General features: G+C 47.3%; 1 protein-coding gene across 2 annotated transcripts in view; it reads right to left on the bottom strand.

The window, feature by feature from the left end:
- Nucleotides 1-19,848, bottom strand: part of LOC138755856 (zinc finger protein 521-like) — a 421,662-nt gene that overhangs the window by 169,525 nt on the left and 232,289 nt on the right. Inside the window, exon 3 of one of the 2 annotated variants that reach the window (XM_069922587.1) lies at nt 12,707-12,791. In XM_069922587.1, the coding sequence (XP_069778688.1) occupies nt 12,707-12,791 (85 nt within the window). The remainder of the gene's footprint in view (nt 1-12,706; nt 12,792-19,848) is intronic. The other variant, XM_069922585.1, reaches the window with a different exon arrangement.

Raw genomic sequence — 19,848 nt, 5'->3', positions numbered from 1 at the left:
TGGAGGAGATGGCCAAAGGGGCTGTTTCTGTGTTGTGAAACTCAATCTCTGCCTGGATGCCGAGAATGTGTCCTCTAGAGGAAGTGTCTGGAATGAGGGGGCACAGTTGCCTGTGGTCTCATGCACTATCAGGCTGAGACCACCTGCAATTTGGAGGAACAACACTTGGAATTCAGAAGAATGAGAAGGGATCTTATAGAAACGTCTAAAATTATGAAAGGCATAGATAAGATAGAGGTAGACAAGTTGTCTCCATTGGTGGGGGAGACCAGAAGTAGGGGACAAGGCCTCAAGATCCAAGGTTTAGGATGGAGATGGGGAGGAACTGCTTTTCCCAGAGGGGGATGAATCTCTGGAGTTTTCTGCCTGTTGAAGCAGTGGAGGTGACCTCAGTAAATATATGTAAGACAAGGTTGGATAAATATTTACATAGTAGGGGAATTAAGGGATGTGGAAGAGGCAGGTAGGTGAAGATGAGCTTCTCATCAAATCAGCCATGATCACATTGAAAGGCGGAGCAGGTTCGACGGGCCGGATGGCCAGCTCCTGCTCCTATGCCATGTTGTTATATTCTAGCACCTCCCATTTCTTCCGGGCACCCTCCAACCAGATGGCATGAACATCGACTTCTCTGGTTTACCTTTCCCACAACCCCTCCCCACCCGATCGCTCCCTTTCTCCTTTCCCTCTGTTGCCTTTCCTCCAACTCTACATTCACAAAGCCACCCATCTCTCCCAATCAATTCCCACCCTTCCTCTCCTGCCGTCCTATCCACATCCATTTGTGGCCTTTTGCCCATTGGCCTGTGCTACCCCCTTCCTTTTGAATCAGCCCCCTGCCTATTTCTTATTCATACTTTGAGGAAGGGCGCAGGCCCAAAACGTCGGTGATGTGTCTTTATCTCCTATGGGCGCCACGAGACCAGCCGAGTTCCTCTGGCATATCTGCGTTTTTACCTCAATCACAGCGCCTGCAGACTTTTGTTTCTTGCTGCAGAGCGAGGGGCTCTGAGGTGCAGAGCGAGGGGCAGTGAAGAGTGAGGGGTGTGCAGTGCAGAGGGTGGATGAGCTGGATTTACATCCCGCCTCCTTGTCATTCAGGTGCTTGCCTATTTTCTTTAGTACCCAACGACGGGCTCCAGCCCGAAATGTTGAATATCCTTCACATCCCCTGGATGCCATGTGACCTGCTGAGTGCCTCCAGGTGCATCTGTGAGATTCCCTTGCCCCACAGTCTCTCCCCCAACACTGAATATATTCAAGATGGAAAGAGGTAGGTTTTGGACCCTCGGTAATCTAAGGGTTCTGGGAAACAGGAGGCAAGGTCAGATCATTCATTTCTCGACGAATGGTGAACAACAGCAGAGTTGAGACTCTGCACGGCACTGGTAAGACCTCACTTGGAGAACTGTGTACAGTTTTGGGCACCTTATTTGAGAAAACATGTGCTGGGGTTGGAGAGGGTTCAGAGAAGATTTACTAGAATGATTCCAGGAACGAAAGGGTTGGCACAAGAGGAACGATTGTCAGCTCTTGGGCTGTACTCCTTGAAGAAGAGGATGAGGGGGGACCTCGTGGAGACCTTTCAGATACTGAAAGGCCTGGACAGAGTAGATGGGCAAGGATGTTTCCCATGGTCGGGGAGACTTGGACAAGAGGGCACAACTTCAGGATAAAAAGGGGCATCGATTTAAAACGAGAGACGCAGGAAATTTTCTTTAGCCAGAGGGTTGTGAGTCTGTGGAATTTTGTTACCATGGGTGGCGTGGAAGCGAGGTCGTTGGGTGTATTTAAGACAGACATTGATTACACAGGGCATCAAGGATTGTGGGGATAAGGCCGGGGAGCGGGGAAGAGTGGGTGGATGGATCGGCTCATGATTAGAATGGCGGGGGAAACTCGATGGGCCCACTTCTGCTCCTGCGTCTTGGGTGATTCCTTGGGGCAGCGAGAATGGCCTCAGGTGCAGCTGCAGTGAGTGACGAAAGACATTTCTTTGCCTAGATTCCACCCACAGTTCCTGACCACACAAGGTAAATTAAAAAAAATCTCTTTGAAACATCAGAAACATCTTTTTTTCATATTGAGCTCTGGGACATAAAGCTAATTTTCCACAGTTTTTTAAAGAAATTCTCCCTGTAGACACAGAGCAAATTTCACTATTTTCCTTTTTGCACCAGCTGTCAGACATTATGTTCTTTTGCCAGTAGCTGCATTTCATAAATTTACAAATTTCTTTTGGTAACTCCCTGAAGGTACCTACAGAGCAAACATCAATATTGTGAAATTATAATCCCATGGGTCAGCCTTTAATTAAGATTCCTAATAGCAACACGCTGCTTCTGATTAAAGCATCGCAGAAATTCGAGAATACTTCAGGGTTTTGCTTTCTCTCGCCATGTTTGTCTCACTTGGCATCGCAATGAGACTGGAAGTTAATGTCTCTGCGTCAGACCACACGACCAGAAGCAAGAAACTGCACCGGGGGTGTTGGCTGAATTAACTTTTACTTAGAAGCACCAAGCATCATTTACCACCCTTGCTGAAATCTCAGGAACAGCATCTGAGCCGAAACCAAAGCCTTCTTTCTCTTTATAAATGGGTTATTGAGATACATGGAACATAGCACAGTACAGGCTTTCAGCTCACAATGCTATACTGGCCTTTAGATCCTGTCTCCCCCCATAACCCTCCACTTTAAATTCCTCCATATGCTTGTCTAGTGCAGGTACTCCCTGACTTACAACCTATTTGACTTGTGTCCATCTGCAAATATGACCAAATTTTAAAATAAAAGAAAATAATATAAAATTTGCACAGTTTATGTTGTAGTTGACAAACTGTAACAGGGGTACAGGGCACTTAACAGCCAAAATGTGCGTACTTACCTTGTTACCAGGGTCCACAGGCTAGGCGTTGGTCCCCGTGTGCATGCGTGAGTCTTCAATTGGCACGTGCGGATGTATGCACATAGGAATCAAGATGGCCGCGCCCAGACTATGAATCCCAGAATGCCGGCTAACAAGGTGATTGCACACTTTTTGGCTCTTACACACTCTGTATCCCTGTTATAGTTAGTCAAAAACAACATAAATCTACAACGTAAAAATGATTTGATTATAAAGCTTGTTTTAAGGCTTCGGTATTCCATCTGTGCGGGCAAAATTCTAACTGACGTCCATTCTGAGATATGAACAATCCTTCGGTCATAAGTTGGGGACGACCTGTAGTCTCTTGAATTCCACAATGTATCTGCCACCACCATTGACCCAGGTCGTGCGCTCCACGCACCAACCACTCTCTGGGTGAAAAACCTTCCTCAATTTCAACTTCCCACTCATTACCTTAAGGCAGTGGTTCTCAACCTTTTTCCTTTCCACTTACATCCTATTTTAAGTAATCCCTACGCCATCGGGGCTCTGTGATTAGTAAAGGATTGCTTAAGGTGGGATGTGAGTGGGAAAGGAAGGTTGAGAATCACTGCTCCAGACCCAAATGTTACTGAAATATTTTGCTTGACAAAAATTGCCATTGGCCCATTTCCTTTGGAGTTCTGAAACCCTGCACATAATGAGTCAATGAGATACAATTAAAACATTGGTTTTCATATGTTTTCTTTCCACCCACATCCCACCTTAAGCAACCCCTTACTAATCACAGAGCCCTGATGGCATAGGGATTACTTAAAATGGGACATGTGTGGAAAGAAAAAGGTTGAGGACCACTGCCTTAAATCATGCCCTCTAGTATTGAGCAGATGGGGGGAAATGGGAAGCAACGCTGAAGGAACTCAGTGCTTCAGGCACCGTCCGTGGGAGGAGACGGAGAGTTATCGTTTCGGGACAGAAACCCCCAACAGGAATAGCGGACGATAGGGTTGTATCGGGAAGGGTTGTGGCTGTGACGTGACAGCTCTGTCGGAGGACACACCAGCTGCCAATCAATGTTTGGTTCCGTGCCACCTATTAGTGCACACCTTGCCATTGGTAAATTACCTGGACTGGACTCTCCAGCCTGCCTGTACTTGGCCTTGGGCCATTGGCTGCTGCAATCGGATTAACCCTCCAGCACTATAAAGATGCCATGTGTTCTTTGTCCTCCCTCTTTGCCAGCTTGGGACCACCCTGCTTCACTCCAGGCCTAGAAATGTGGAAGGGTGCTGGAGAAACTGTTGATAAGATGTGCCCTGTTAAAAGGGTTGGGAGCATTTAATTAGTGTCCCTTGTAGCACAGAGCTGTGTCTGCACTGAGTCGAAGGGTGGTGGGACATTGTAGTGATTTTCCCCTGATCTTTAAATCTACCAGTTCAATATGTGTGAGAGTATTTTGTTTCCACTCTATTTTCCCCACATTCATTATTAATTGACAACTATTTCTTTCCCGTGGCCTGCTGTCAACTGTGCGTGCGTGCGCATGTGTGTGGGCGTGGGCGTGGGTGTGTGTGTGTGTGAGCGAACATGCTGCATCAGTTACCATTTCCCACTGTGCCTTCTGTAAATAAAATCCTTCACTACAAAAAAACTGTGTTCAGGATCCTTGCCTTTAAGACTGATCAAGCCTGTTTCCTCACTCACAACAAGGGTCCCTCTATGCCTGTGTACACCTGTCAGCTGCCACCCCGTACTCCTCTCCCTCACCCCAACCCCTCACCTTTTTGTACTGGCAGATTGCCCCTTCCTTGCTATTCCTGACGGAGGGCCCCGGCCCGAAATGTCGGCTGTCTATTGCCTTCCACAGACGCTGCCGGGACCCAGTGAGTTCCTCCAATGTTCCCCATTAAGGGCAGCACACAAAGGTGCTGGGGAAACTCAGCAGGCCACGGAGCATCCAACATATCGGGCCTAAGCCCTCGTTCAGGAGCACCGACAGTCAGGCGGACGCCCAAAGAAGAAGATGGGGAAAGGGGAGGAACACGGGCGAGGAGTTGATAGGTGGGAGGGGAAAGAAAAAGGAAAAATGGTAAGAAGGTAGGAGATGATAGGAGAAAGAGGTTGAGGAAGGCACTCTCTGATAGGAGGGTCAGTAGAATGAAGGGAAGGGGAACTGAAGGAAGGAAGGTGTGGTATGATGGGCAGCTGGGGATGGAGAAGGGAAAGAGATGGAAGAATGGACATTTGGAGAAGTACAGACTACTCAAGGGTCTATCCTGCAGCTCTACAAATCTCTGGTGAGACCACACTTGGAATGTTATGTTCAGTTCTAGTCACCTTTTTGTTCAGTCAGGGTGAAGCAGGAAACCCTGCAGATGCGGTGATTATAGTTAAAAACTCAGAAATGCTGGAGGACCTCAGCTGGTCTCACAGAGGCAAAGATCAACGCTTCATGGCTGAGGGTACCCCTTGAAGAAGGCTCAGACCCGAAATGTCAGTGATATATCTTTCCCTCCCAGGGATGCTGCGAGAGCGGCTGGGTTCTTCCAGCGTTTGTGTGTGTTAGAATCAGAATTTATTATCATGAACACGTCACGAACTTCATTGCTTTCGTTTTGACTTTTTATTCAGCTGCCTGCCTGCTTTATGCTCTCAACTTGACGAGAGGCACAGTTGGCGTAGAGGTTAGCGCAACGCTGTGACAGCGCCAGCGATCGGGACCAGGGTTTGAATCCCGCCCTGTCTGTAAGGAGTTTGTACGCTCTCCACGTGTCTGCGTGGGGTTTTCCCCAGAGGCTCAGGTTCCTCCCACCGTTCGCAAGCATCGAATCCACACTGCTGAAGACCCAACTGCGCTGGGTGGGTCACGTCTCCAGAATGGAGGACCATCGCCTTCCCAAGATCGTGTTCTATGGTGAGCTCTCCACTGGCCACCGAGACAGAGGTGCACCAAAGAAGAGGTACAAGGACTGCTTAAAGAAATCTCTTGGTGCCTGCCACATTGACCACCGCCAGTGGGCTGATATCGCCTCCAACCGTGCATCTTGGCGCCTCACAGTTCGGCGGGCAGCAACCTCCTTTGAAGAAGACTGCAGAGCCTACCTCACTGACAAAAGACAAAGGAGGAAAAACCCAACACCCAACCCCAACCAACCAATTTTCCCTTGCAACCGCTGCAACCGTGTCTGCCTGTCCCACATCGGACTTGTCAGTCACCAACGAGCCTGCAGCAGACGTGGACATACCCCTCCATAAATCTTCGTCCGCGAAGCCAAGCCAAAGAAGAAGAGACAGATACATAGATGGAAGAAAAATAGATGGCTACGAGTTAGATTGGCACAATATTGAGGTCTGAAGGGCCTTTACTGTGCTGTAAAGCTCTCTGTTCTTTGTTCTAAAGAGCTGAGCCAATTATCCTCAGGGTCTACAGTACTCCAAGCCTACCATTACAAGGAGTTGTGGAACCAGAAGGCAAGAATCAATGGCTGGAATAGTGATCTTCCTTCTGCCTCTTCTTTCCTAAATATACTCCTTCCTCAACGTTAACTCCCCTGCTGCATCAGTTTCAATTCTCATGCAGAGTTTGACAGGATGGAAGTAGGCCCTTTGGCCCATCACTTCCATTCTAGTCAAGATCTGTTGATCTTTGCCAGTCCTATTTGCCTGTATTTGGTCCCTATCTCCCCTATCCTTGTCTTTTAACCATTGTCGCCGCATCTACCCCTCCTATAATGTTTCTGGTGCCCTGCGCCAGTCTGCTGCTCCCCCAGAGTCAGGAAACTACATTATCAATCTCTGCCTTAAATATACCCAATGACCCAGCCTCCACAACCACCTGTGGCAACAAATTCCACAGATTCACCACCCTCTGGCTGAAGAAATTCCTCCGCATCTCTGTTCTAAGCAGACGCCCTCTTGTCCTGGATTCTCCCACGATGGAAAACAACCTTTCCACATCTACTCTGTCCACGCCTTTCAACATTCAAAATGTTTCAATGAGATTCCTCCCCTCATTCTCCTAAATTCCAACAGGTACAGGCCAAGAGCTGCCGAAAGCTCCTCATGTGATAACTCTTTCAATCCCAGAATCATCCTAGTGAATCTCTTCTGAACCCTCTCCATTATCATGACATCCTTCCTTAAATGAGGAGCCCAAAACTGCCCACAATCCTCCACGTGGGATCTCAGCAGCGCCTTATAAACCCCAACATCACATCCCTGCTCCTGTTCCTCCTGAAATGAACACCAGCACTGCATTTGCCTTCTTCACCACCGGCTCACCCTGCAGGTTTACCTTCAGGCGATCCTGCCCGAGGTCTTCCTTTGCATATGGATATTTTCATTTTTCTCCCCATTTAGAAAATAGCCGACCTGTTTATTTTTTCTACCAAAGTGCATGACCCTGCACTTTCTGAAATTGTATTTTATTTGCCACTTCTCTGCCCATTTTCCAGCTTCAGGGAAAGTGCAGTTGCACCGTTAGGAGACAGATCTTTTTCACGACAAACACCCTGTTGACCTGCAATCTTTCCTGCTTCACGTTCCAAAATACCAGCAGCCAGTGCACAGCAGGAGCTGGTGAACAGCCAGTTGTGAAACATTGCCTTGCCAGGGCTACCCTGGGTAACTCACTGGTAATGAACACAAAGAGAATTTCAGATTTGCTGTCTCACGTAGGGAATTGGAGAAACATTAAATTAACTTTGATTGAACTTAGCCTGTTTAATCACAAAACGATACTGACAAATGGCATTAGTACAAATGACCTAAAATGCTTTCCCGCTGATTTTTGTTTGTACTCAGCATCTGATGCCTCTCACATGTCGGTGTCCAACAATAGTCGGCCAGCATTGATTCCAGTTGCCCTAATACTACTTTTCCATGTCCTGGTGAAACTTTACCCCGTGTTCGTCACTGACGGCACCAAGATCAGCAGGGAAGGCGGGAAGTGAATTTTCAATCTCATGTTGCACATCACGGAATCACAAAAATAAGTGAGATGTAAAGCGCAGTATGCAATAGGAAAATTTTATGGTGATTTTGTCAAATGCGCCCACAAGTGTTCAGGAAGAAAAAATCTTCATTGTTCAGTGTAATGAACTCCTTTTTTGGCAAAGACAGTAAAAGACTGTTGTTAACCATTGGGTAAGGTACACGACCTTGGTTAACGAATCACAAGAGAATTCTAAGAAACGTGCACTTGTATGGAAAAGTCTGTTTGAATGTTCTGGAAAACTGGAAATGTATCTGTATAAATATGCATCCTGTGCGTCAAAAGGCAGGTTCTCTTGGGGTGAGACTAGCTGCTTGTGGCAATGCTCCTTGCAGTAACTGAGTTCTTGTGCTTTGCAAAGCAGTGTGTTCATGTTTATCGAGCAACCTCAGGTCAACTTTAACACCCCTCAAGGTGCAGTTATGGATGGGCAATAAATGCTGGCCTTGTCTGCAGCACCCAGATTAACTCAAGTCCTTATCAAGTTGTATCATCATCTTTAGAACCATAGAACATTACAGCAGAGAAATAGGTCCCTTCAGCCCTTCTAGTTTGTGCTGAACCATTTTTCTGTCTAGACCATAGCCTCTCCCATCCATGTACCTGTCCAAATTCTTCTTAAATGTTAGAATTCACCATCTTATTCACCACCTCAGCTGGAAGCTCATTCCACACTCCCACCACTCTCTGAGTGAAGAAGTTTCCCCTCATGTTCCCATAAAATTTTCCCTTTAACCCATGTCTGCTGGTTTGTTTTTCACCTACCCTCAGTGGAAAAAGCTGAGCTATATTTACTCTGTCTGTCCCCCTCGTAATTTTGAATACCTCTATCAAATCTCCCCTCATCCTTCTACGCTCCAGGGAATAAAGTTCTAACCTGTTTAACCTTTCCCTGTAACTCAGTCCGGGCAACATCCTAGTAAATCTTCTCTGCACTCTTTCCATCTGACTGATATATTTCCTGCAGTTTTGAGTTTATTAATTTAACTTTCATTCTCACATTAAACCTGAGAAGTGTTCTTCTGCGAGCAGTCTATCGGGTCAATTCTAACATTCCTACAGCTGTAAAATTTAGGATTTAGGAAATGTAGAGAAGAGAGTTAAAGTGAAAACTTTGATTAGTTAGTGCAACGCAAGGGCAGGATGGAGGCTCTGTTGTGGGGTTCATTCATGAGCCTGATGCTTGCAGGGGAGAAAAAATCTCAGCTGGTTCAGGGAGAAATAATGGACAGAACAACTTGAATAGCTGTTTCTCGTAAACATCTGGAAATACAAGGTCCTAGTTGTCTCATCCTAAAGACTATGTGGCGTTCCCTCAATACTGTCCCTACCTTCTATCTCTTTTTGGTGGTAAATAAATACTGCCCCTTTATTATTCATTGACCAAACCTTTACAAGTACTAATATTAGTCTACAATTCAGGCTATTCAGACCAAACTTAAGTTCCGAATCGAAACATGATTATCTCCGTCGATACCTTAGAACCCTTGGGGAGCCGTCTTGGCCAGTTCCAGACTGACAAGGACAACCGTCCCTCCTCCGTACCGGGTGTCCAAAGACCAGGAGTGTGGGGCTGAAATGCATCTAGAACTTGAGGAGAAACCCCTTCAAGCCCACCAGCAGGGGCTGCACCCTTGTACACTCCACATCTCCGTAAAGCATGGTCTCAACCAAGCTGCTGAAGAAACAGACCATGAGTCCATGAACCGATCCAACTCCTGACTAGGCCCACTGCCTTTGCGTTTCGTTGGCACATCACGGATTTCCCCTTTCACACTCGCTGTAACGGCCGGGGTCCCATCCCTCCCCACCATTGCCTTTGTACAGTTTCCAACTGTGATAGTTGGGGACAAGTATCACGAACTCATTTTCATGAAAGAATTCCAGGCCACAGGGGTCGGTGATGTCGGTGGTCCAGCATGACTCCTGAAGGGTCTGGGTCTCTCAGAAGACGGGTCTGGTATATTTATGCAAACAAACTGACTGGATCACTATATAAAACAATTGTCCACATTTGGAGAGGGCGTCTCATGTTGACTGAAGTCATGCTAACTCAGTCCTCCTCAGGTCACACCATCCCCTATTCCCCACATCAAACCGCGAGTCTGAGATGTGAGTCCTTTATCCGGACGACGAGAGAGCAGAGCGATGAACAGAAATGCCCGGATGCTTCACGAACCAGCTCCCTGGCCATCCGCCAAAGCCTCCCCAACTCCTCGAAGGTGTGGCAGAGGCTCCAGGGCCTTCAAGACACCGTTGAAATGTCATGAACAACCAACCGCTGAGCTAATCAGTGATGAACCAGCAGTGGAATCACCGATGTTAAACTTACCGAGCAAATTAGGTGAAAGATAGTAGTTCTGCGGTGGAGTAAATCCACCCTGGCAAACTGCCAGCTAATTGTTGGAACAGTGTAGATAGAGGCAGAAGAGTTTTACTCACAAGCAGCGGACTTCATCTGAACAAGACGTTTGCCTGAATTCTCCCACACCACACACACAAATCCTCCTTTCAATTCAAATCCCATTGCAGCCGTTTAAATCATTTACCTTTCTCCATCTTCCCGGCAGTGCAGACCGTGACTTCTGCATTGAGGACCCCTTCCACCCTGGACCTTTCAGCTGCTCTCGTTGGGGAAGAGATACAGGAGGATCAGAGCCAGCGCCACCAGGCTGAGGAACTGCTTCTTCCCACAGGCAGTGAGAACGGTGAACGACCAAAGGAACTGCTCGCGCTGACCCTCCGAGACTCTTCACTAAACAACATTTATTGATGTATAGGTATGCTTGTCCTGCATGTCTGGTTGTATGTCTGTGTGCTTTGAACCGAGGACCGGAGTACACTGTTTCACTGAGTTGTACAATCTGATGATAATAAACTTGATTTGACAATTCCTTGACACCCTACCTCACTCTGAAACCCACCATATTTTGTTGATATCTGTTGGGGTAACACTTATTGCAATCACTGCCCCAAAATAAGATCAGTCATCATGAGTTTACAGTGAATTACACGCTCGATTAACTTACTAAACAGATCCGAGAATTAATCACTGCAAAATATAAGGCAGACTATTTTCTCACACAGTTCATCTAGACACATTAGGCAGGTTGAGTAACTTACCAACAACAGGGAAGCAATGGATTCAGTTCATTGGCCACATTTCCTCCCGTGATGTCCCCCAGGCCTGCAGCCTGAGCTGTGGTTTGAACATAAACGCAATTGTGGGGAGCACTCCGCATGTCAGACAGCTTCCGTGGAGAGGGAAACGTTTTAGGTCGACGTCCTTCCATCCAGATTGAAGGGCGTCCACTTAGAGCAGAAATGAGGAGGGATTTCCTCAGCCAGAGGGTGGTGAATCTGTGGAATTTGTTGCCACAGGCGGTTGTGGAGGCCAGTTCAATGGGTGTATTTAAGGCAGAGATTGACAGATTCTCGATGAGCCAGGGTATCAAAGGTTATGCGGAGAAGGCCAGGCAGTGGGGATGAGTGGGGAAATGGATCAGTTCATCAGACTTGATGGGTTGAATAGTCTATTTCTGCTCCCATGCCTTATGGTCTCCTTTCCTCCATTCAGAGAGCTATCCCCTCCCCTTATCATTCCCTCCCATCCGTATCCCCTATGACCTCTTGCCTGAGCCCTGTGCTCCTCTCCTTGCCCCCTCCTCCCCTGCCTTTTTACACACACATGCACACATAAACACACTCACACACACACTCACATAAACACAAACACACACTCACACACACACTCACACAGACATATTCACATGCACACATACACACACTTTCACACAAGAGCTCACAGATGCATGAACTAGAATCCTGTAACCTCTGGTCTCTTAAAAATGAACCAAGTAAATATTTATCTATATTTATTTTCTCTTCTATTTTCATGTATAGATGTGATTATTATGGGCTGTGCATTGTGTGTTCACTGTGGTTTCATCAGGTTGCCCACCTACAGTCAGATGATAATAACCTTGAACTTGAACAGGCAGGAAGTAATAGGTGGAGAAGAGAGGGAGGGCACAGCAGCAAACAGGGAGAGGGGGGATGGAGGAAAGGAGACAGAGGGATGGGGGCATCACCTCAAGATTCAGAGGAGTAGATTTCGGACGGGGATGAGGAGGAACTACTTCTCCCAGAGAGTGGAGAATCTGTAGAATTTGCTGCCCGAGAAAGCAGCGGAGGCTGCCTCCGAATGCATTAAACACAGACAGATTTTTGTGCATCAGTGGTTCTGGGAGTTGGTGGGAGAGTCAAATTGAATCCACGGGCAGATCATGATCTCATAAAATGGCGGAGCCGGATTGACGGGCCGGATGTCCGACTCCTGCTCCGATGATCTTACAAAAGGTACTCACAAAGCTGATGGCTTTCCGCACACACACAGACACAAGGGCAATCAAATGGATACGTGCATGTGCACTCACTCGCACGCACATGCAGGCACACAATCATACGATTTTTAATATTTTAAAAAATCTAGGCGGTAACAGGCCCTTCCGGCCCACGGGCCCATGCCGGCAAAATACACTCAATTAACCTACAACCCCCTTACATATTTGGAACATGGGAGGAAACTGGGGAAAACCCATGCAGATATGGGGAGAACGTACAAACTCTTAACAGACAGCGTTGGATCCAAACCTGGGTCATTGTCCCGATCATGCGAGCAGGAGTTATCCACGGATTTCCCAGTGAGAGAAGCAGGGAGCGAGAGGACCGCATCTCCTGCACCAGACACAGGCCATATTCCCGGCACTGCCTCACGCGGAGGTGAAATAACCCGATGCAAGTCCCAGGCAGAAGTCAAGGGTGAGAAGTACATATCACTTACCCAACATGTGATTGGCCACATGAACCTGGATGTCCCATTCACACTGAAAGATCATCTGACACTTTATGCACTGGTAAGTCTTCTTCTTGTGTGAGAGAGGGAGGGAGAAAAGGTGAAACACTGATAAGTTACGAGAAAACGTTCCTTAAAAAAACTTCACTCTTCATTTTCTGCTCTCTTATTTTTCTTTTTATCACATTTTTTCTCAAGATTCTTTTATTTGCCATGTAATAAAACAGAAAATATAATATTGCACGAAATGTCCTTTAGTCGGTTGTAAGACAGACAGATTCGCTATCAGCAAAAATTACCCAGTGCCCTTTACAGTCAGAGAACAAGAAACAAAAGGGAGTTAACCCCCCCCCCCCCCCACCCCTGACAGTCACTAGACCCTTTGACACTTGCATCCCACCACTAAATTAGCCGTACAGCGTCCCAGGATAGGAATGGGAGTTTGGCTTTTCACACTAGACCACTCCTAACTGCGACACTGAACGCTTTCACACATGCAAGGAGCCATCCCTGGGGTTAGGACTGTTCTACCTTCTACCGGTGATGTCATGACACAGTGAGTGACGATGGACTTGCCCCAAACCCTGATCTATGTATTATGATTTTATATTTGAACAAAATTAATCATGCCTAATTATAACATGATTAAGCTTTATGTACAGTACAATACAAGCCCTTCAGTGCCTGTTGTTGTTGTGCCGACCTATATAAATCTTTATAAGGGATCATGGGAAAGCGGCTGCAATAAATAGCAATGTCGGACAATTTTTAAACAGGGTAGGAAAGTTGGTAGCGCTATAATGCTCAATCTATACAGCAGTTTGTAGCTATCTCGTACAATTTATAGTGTGGGAAAGTTGGTAGCACTAACGCGTACAATTTATAAATACCATTGGAAAAAGTGATGGTGGACCTGCCCTCCCAGAATGCCATGCAGCAGAGAAAGGGCTGTGTGCACTGCTGCGTGCATGGAGCATTCATGGAGGGGTTTCTCTGCTGCACGGCATTCTGGGAAGTCAGGTCCACCATTGCCTTTTCCTATGGTCCTTATAAATTGTGCACTCTAGCGCTACCCATTTTCCCACACTGTTTAAAACTTGTCTGCTTTTGCTATTTGTGCTATTTCCTCTCTCTCTCTCTCTCTCTCCCACTGCAACTTTCCCTCGGCAAAGCTTAGACCTTTTTAATTTTTTCTTTCTTCACATTCCTGCACTCACGTAAAAACTTGGGTCATTTCAATCCCACAATGCAATTTCCTGTTTCACACTTGCCTGATTACATCTGCAGACACCAGGGATTGTACTAGGGGTCGAGGCCGTCAATCCCCGGCATTGATTTGATTTTGCTTTCACTCTAGACACTTTAAAGGCCGGTTGGCCGTTAATTCCTGGCATCACTTGCAAGTGTGAAAAGGGCTACCGAGTGTCCGTGGATTCACCTCCAGTGCTCCCTGAGCCTCCACCACCAGTCTACAGATCCAAACCTCCGGCATGATCAAGAAGTCCTCAGCACCTCTGTCACCTTCCCGCATCCCGATTCCGATATCCGGCACCCCTTCAGCCAGTCTCGAGCCAGTCGCCAGCGGCCCGCAGCCTGGCGTGAGAACCTTCTCTTTGAGGCGTCCCAGTTACAGTTATTTTGTGTTGCAGTAATTGGGGAGCTGCAGCAAGTTCCTGTGAGTCCATGCCTCAGGAGGCCAGGACTCTAAACATAAGGAGGTACACTGGCAGGTGGCCACACAGCTTGGTTTGGAAATTCAGGTGCTCAGGAGCGCAGAAGGCACAGCCAGATCCATGACAGGCTCCGACCTCCCATCCACTGAAGGCAGCCAACATCATAAAGGGCCTCCATCACCCTGATCACAACCTCTTCTCATGCTACCTTCGGGCAGAAGGAACAGAAGGTTGAAGACCAGCACCTCCAGGTTCAGGAACAGGTTCTAACCAACAGCCATCAGGCTCTTGAACTTCCCCTTGTTACAATAATCAGGGACTGCTCTGACACCACAAAAGGACCGTCCGCACTATTGCAGTAAAAGGCACAGCGCTGGAGAAACCCAGCCGGCCAAACAGTGTCCTTTATGTAGCAAAGATAAAGATACTGAACCAACGTTTCGGGTTGGAGCCCTTCAATCAAGGTGTGGACAAAATGTTGGCAGGCCCCTGAGCAAGATAGTAGGGGGTGGAGCACAGTCCCATGGGCAGGAGGTAATAGGTGGATGAGGGAGGGAGGGAGGGAGGGAGGGCACAGCAGTAAACGGGGAGGAGGGATGGCTCTATGAATGGAGAGGGAAGTGAGTGGAGAGCTGGAAGAAAGGAGGAAGAGGGATGGGAATGGGGAGTGGGCCAGCAGAAACCGGAGAATTCCATCCGATTGGAGAGTGCCCAGATAGAAAATCAGGTATTTCTTCTCCAATTCTATGTGAAGCCATGGACAGACAGACATGTCGGCGTGGGAGAGGGGGCGCGGAATTGAAAGGGATGGCCTTCTTCCATCTGCCCTGTTGAAAGCCATTTTATTTGCAGTGGGATCACTGTGAATATTTATTTTCTATTTATTCTCTCTTTTAATTTAATTCAATTTGTTTACTACAATAGTTTTTGTTGATAGCAAGTCAGAATTTCGGCACATACTGTTATGTACAATCAGGGACTCATTTAAAGACTCTTCTTCGATTTTTTTTCCTCTGCATTGCACACTCTGTTTGTTTACATTTCTTTATTTATTTACATGTGTATGTTGTGTACAGATTTTTTTTTGCACGACCAGTAAGTGGTAATTCTACCTGGCCCGAAGAGAAAAGAATCTCAGGGTTGTAGGTGATGTTATGTACGTACTCTGGCAATAAACCTGAACTCTGAATCTGAATCATCCTACAATGTATATGACAATAAACTTATTATCATGAAGTTAAACTAATATTGCATCTGTATGGAATATTTATATCATAACAAGGAAATCCTTCCTTCTCTCCCTCCCGTCCATCCTTCCCTCCCTCACTGTCCTTCCTTCTCTCCCTCCCTCCCCATCCCCTCTATCCTTCTTCCTTCCCTCTCCCCTCCTTTCCATCCTTCCTTCTCTCCCTCCCCTCTCTCCTTTTCCCTCTTCATCCATCCTTTCCTCTCTTTCCTTCCTCCCCTACCTCTTTCTCTCCCTCCCCTCCCTCTTTCCTTCCTCCCTTCCATCCATCCTTCCTTCCTCTCTTCCCATCCATCCTTCCTTCCCTCCCTCCCCTCCATCCTTCCCTCCCTCCCCTCCATCCTTCCCTTCCTCCTCCCCATCCTTCCTTCTCTCCCTCCTCCCCATCCTCCTTCCCTCTCTCCCCTTCCTCCCTCTCTCTCCATCCCCTCCATCCTTCCCTCCCTCCCCTCCATCCTTCCTTCCCACCCCTCCATCCCTTTCATCCTTCCTTCCCTCCTTCCCCATCCTTCCTTCCCTCCCTCCCTCCCCTCCATCCTTCCCACTCTCCCTCCCTCCTTCTCTCTCTTCTTTGGATCTTCTATCACCCTGAGAGCTACACCAATGTAACCATTCACCAACAACAGATCAAGAGGAGAGTGAAAAGGTGGAATGCTTTTGGAACGTTTATCCTTTTCCCAGGATCCAAAACCTGAGGGCACAGGGGTAAAGTAAGAGGGGAAAGGTTTTAAAGAGCACCTGTTTCCACAGAGAGTGGTGGGTGTGTGGAACGAGCTGCCTAAGGATGCTGAGGGGACCATTGCAACATTTAAATGACATTAGGCAGGCACAAGGACAGGAAATCTTTGGAGGGATTTGGACTAAACGCAGGCGAATGGGACTGGCTTGGAGATGTTGGCTGGCATAGACAGGTTGGGCTGAATGGCCTGTATCCCTATTGTGTAGAACTAAAGCAGTGGTTCTCATCCTTTTTCTTCCCACTCATGCACCACTTTAAGTAATCCCTACATCATGGGTAGCCCTTTTCATGTGGGTGGGAAGGGAAGATTGAGAACCTCTGCTCTCGACCCAATTGTTGCTTGAAAAAAATTGCCATTAACCCAATTCCTTTGGAGTTCTGAAACCGTGCACATAACAAGTCAATGAGGGACGATTCAAAGTGGTTTTCAAACTCCCGCCATTCAATGAGATCACGTCTGATCTGATGAGAGGCTCATCTCCACCCACCTGCCTTTTCCCCACATCTCTTAATTCTCCAACTATGTAGAAATCTATCCAACCTTTTCCTAACTATATTTACTGAGGTCGCCTCCACTGCTTCAACAGGCAGCGAATTCCACAGATTCACCACCCTCTGGGAATATCAGTTCCTCCTCATCTCTGTCCTAAATCTACTACCCTGAATCTTGAGGCTTCGTCCCCCTAGTTCTGGTCTCCCCCACCAATGGAAACAACTTACTTACCTCGATCTTACCAATGCCTTTCATAATTTTATGTTTCTATTAAGATCCCCTTTCATTCTTCTAAATTTCAGCAAATACAATCCCAGATGACTCAATCTCTCCCCATAGGCCAACCCCTTCATCTGTAGAATCAACCTTGTGAACCTCCTCTGGACCACCTCCAAGGCCAGGACATCCTTCAAGTAAGGAGACCAGAACTGCACGCAGTTCTCCAGATGCGGCCTCATCAGGACCTTGTACAGTTGCAGCAGAAACTCCCTGCTCCTAAATTCAACCCCTCCAGCAATGAAGGTCAACATCCATTTGCCTTCTTGACAGCCCGCTGCACCTGCAAACCAATCTTTTGTGATTCATGCAAAAGCCCTCCCATGTCCTTCTGCAGGGCTGCCTGCTGCAATAATTTCCATTTACATAATATTTTGATTTATCTTCCTTCTGAAGTTAATAACCTCATATTTATCAACATTGTACTCCATCTGCCAGACCCTTGCCCACTCATTTAACCTATCCATACCTCCCCACAGACTCTCCGTGTTCTCTGCACAATTTGCTTTTCCGCTCAATTTAATGTCAACAGCAAACCTAGAGACGTGACACTCTTGCAGATGATTAATGTTGATTTCTTTTCACCTCACGTAATAGAAATATTTTCATGTTTTTTTATCTAGTCGGCAGGAGGGGAGTACAGAAGAAACCAAAACCTGACTGCTTCACAGGGAAGGGAGCCCATAAACTTTGAGTAGACTCCTGGGGTGGCGGGGATGCATAGGCAATTAAAGGTTGGGAGTGGCTGGAACATTGCCTAGAGGAGGGGTGGAAACATGGCTAGCCCTTCAGAAGGGATTTGGATGGGGAACTGACAGGAGAGAGGCCAACGGAATGGGGACCGTTGGGATGGGTTTACAAGGTTGGCCTGGGCACGATGGGCCTTCTTGTGCCAAGACAACTTGATGACCCTGATGATTGTTGAAGATGTATCTGGACCCAGGTCGCACCTCGAGCCACCAGAAGATCAAGCGAGGGTGTTGTTGGTCCACCTCGCTGAGGTGAGCTGGCTACGCTCGGAGTGAAGTCGCGGCTGCACTGATTAGCACATACCCAAGGGGCCTATTTCTCAAAACCAAACTAAATGTATTCCTAATGGTGTGGAGGAACAGAGGGATCCTGGGGTCCAGGTCCACTGATCCCTCAAGGTTGCCAAGCAGGTTGACAGGTGTATGGCACTCTGGCCTTCATTAGTCGGGGGATTGAGTTCAAGAGCCGTGAGGTCATGTGGCAGCTCTATAAAACTCTTGGAATATTGTGTCCAGTTCTGGTCGCCTCATTACAGGAAGGATTTGGAAGCTTTGGACAAGGTGCAGAGGAGATTAACCCGAATGTGGCCTAGATTGCAGGATGTGTCTCATGAAGCAAGGTTGACTGAGCTGGGGCTTTTCTTTTTGGAATGAAGAAGGATAACCAGTGACTTAATAGAGGTCCACAAGATTATGAGAGGTATAGATAAGGTGAACGGCCAGTCCCTTTCTCCCAAGTTGAGAGTAGCAAATGCCAGAGGGCATCTGTTTAAGATGAGTGGAGGATAGCTTAGGGGAGATGTCATGGGTAAACAAGCCAAGGCATCAGAGGTTATGGGGAGAAGGCCGGGCAGTGGGACTGAGTGGAAAAACGGATCAGCTCATGATTAAATGGTGGGGCGGACTCGATGGGCTGAATAGCCTATTTCTGCTCCTCTGTCTTATAATTTTTTTTTAGATAATGAGGGGTGGGTGACTGGAAAGCATTGTCAGGGGTGCAATCGGGACATTCAAGAGACATAAGAAAAATAGAAGGTTCTGGATGTGAGGGAGGGAAGGGTTAAAGCAATAGTTTTCAAGCTTTTATGCCCCACTCACGTCCCACCTTAAGCAATCCCTTATTAACCACAGACCACCGATGGCATAGGGATTACTTGAAGTGGGATGTGAGTGGAAAGAAAAGGGTTGAGAACAACTGGTTAAAATTGTTAACCATATAACCATTACAGCACGGAAACAAGCCATCACGGACGGTCCTTCTTGTCCATGCTGAAACACTTATTGTTATGGAGTAGGTTTGCAGAGGTCGACACCACATGGTGGATGAAGGGCTTGTACTGTGCTGGAACGTTCTATGTAAAATTCCAGCCCCCTGTGCCTCCACTGGATTCCAGGGAAAACTTCCTTCCATGCTGAGTGAGATCCAACACAGAGAAAGGCTCTTCGACCCAACTCGTCCATGCTGACCAGGTTGTTTATCGAAGCCAGTCCCACCTGCCCTCTATCCCTTACATCTCCCCAACCAGGTACCCATCTAAACGACTGTTAAACATTGCAGTTGTGTGCACCTCTTCCCATTCCCCCAGAACCGTGTTCCTCACTCCCACCACCCTCTGTGGAGGCATTCCTTCAGGCAGAGGGAATTAATTGTCCGAGATGCCCTAACAGGCTTGGTTCTGTGTGCAATCCAGACAGGTCAACCCATTTTTAAGCACAGAATCAGAATTGATTGTCATGTACCAGTCATAGAATGTGCTGTTTTGCGGTTAGAGCAGGTTGTGAAGGCTGCAGAGTCACGGTGCAGGGTGTTGTGTTTCAAAATGCAAATCTCAGAAGAAGCAGAGTTAAACAGTGCAAGAGCATCAATGGGGGGCCCATGCACGAGTCCAATAACAGCAGGAAAGAAACTAGCCTTGAATCTGGAGCTCTGTCCTTTCAACCTCATGCACTTCTG

Source organism: Narcine bancroftii, chromosome 2 (assembly GCF_036971445.1).
Source record: "Narcine bancroftii isolate sNarBan1 chromosome 2, sNarBan1.hap1, whole genome shotgun sequence".
Taxonomy (NCBI): domain Eukaryota; kingdom Metazoa; phylum Chordata; class Chondrichthyes; order Torpediniformes; family Narcinidae; genus Narcine; species Narcine bancroftii.
This window is presented reverse-complemented; position numbering and strand designations above follow the sequence as displayed.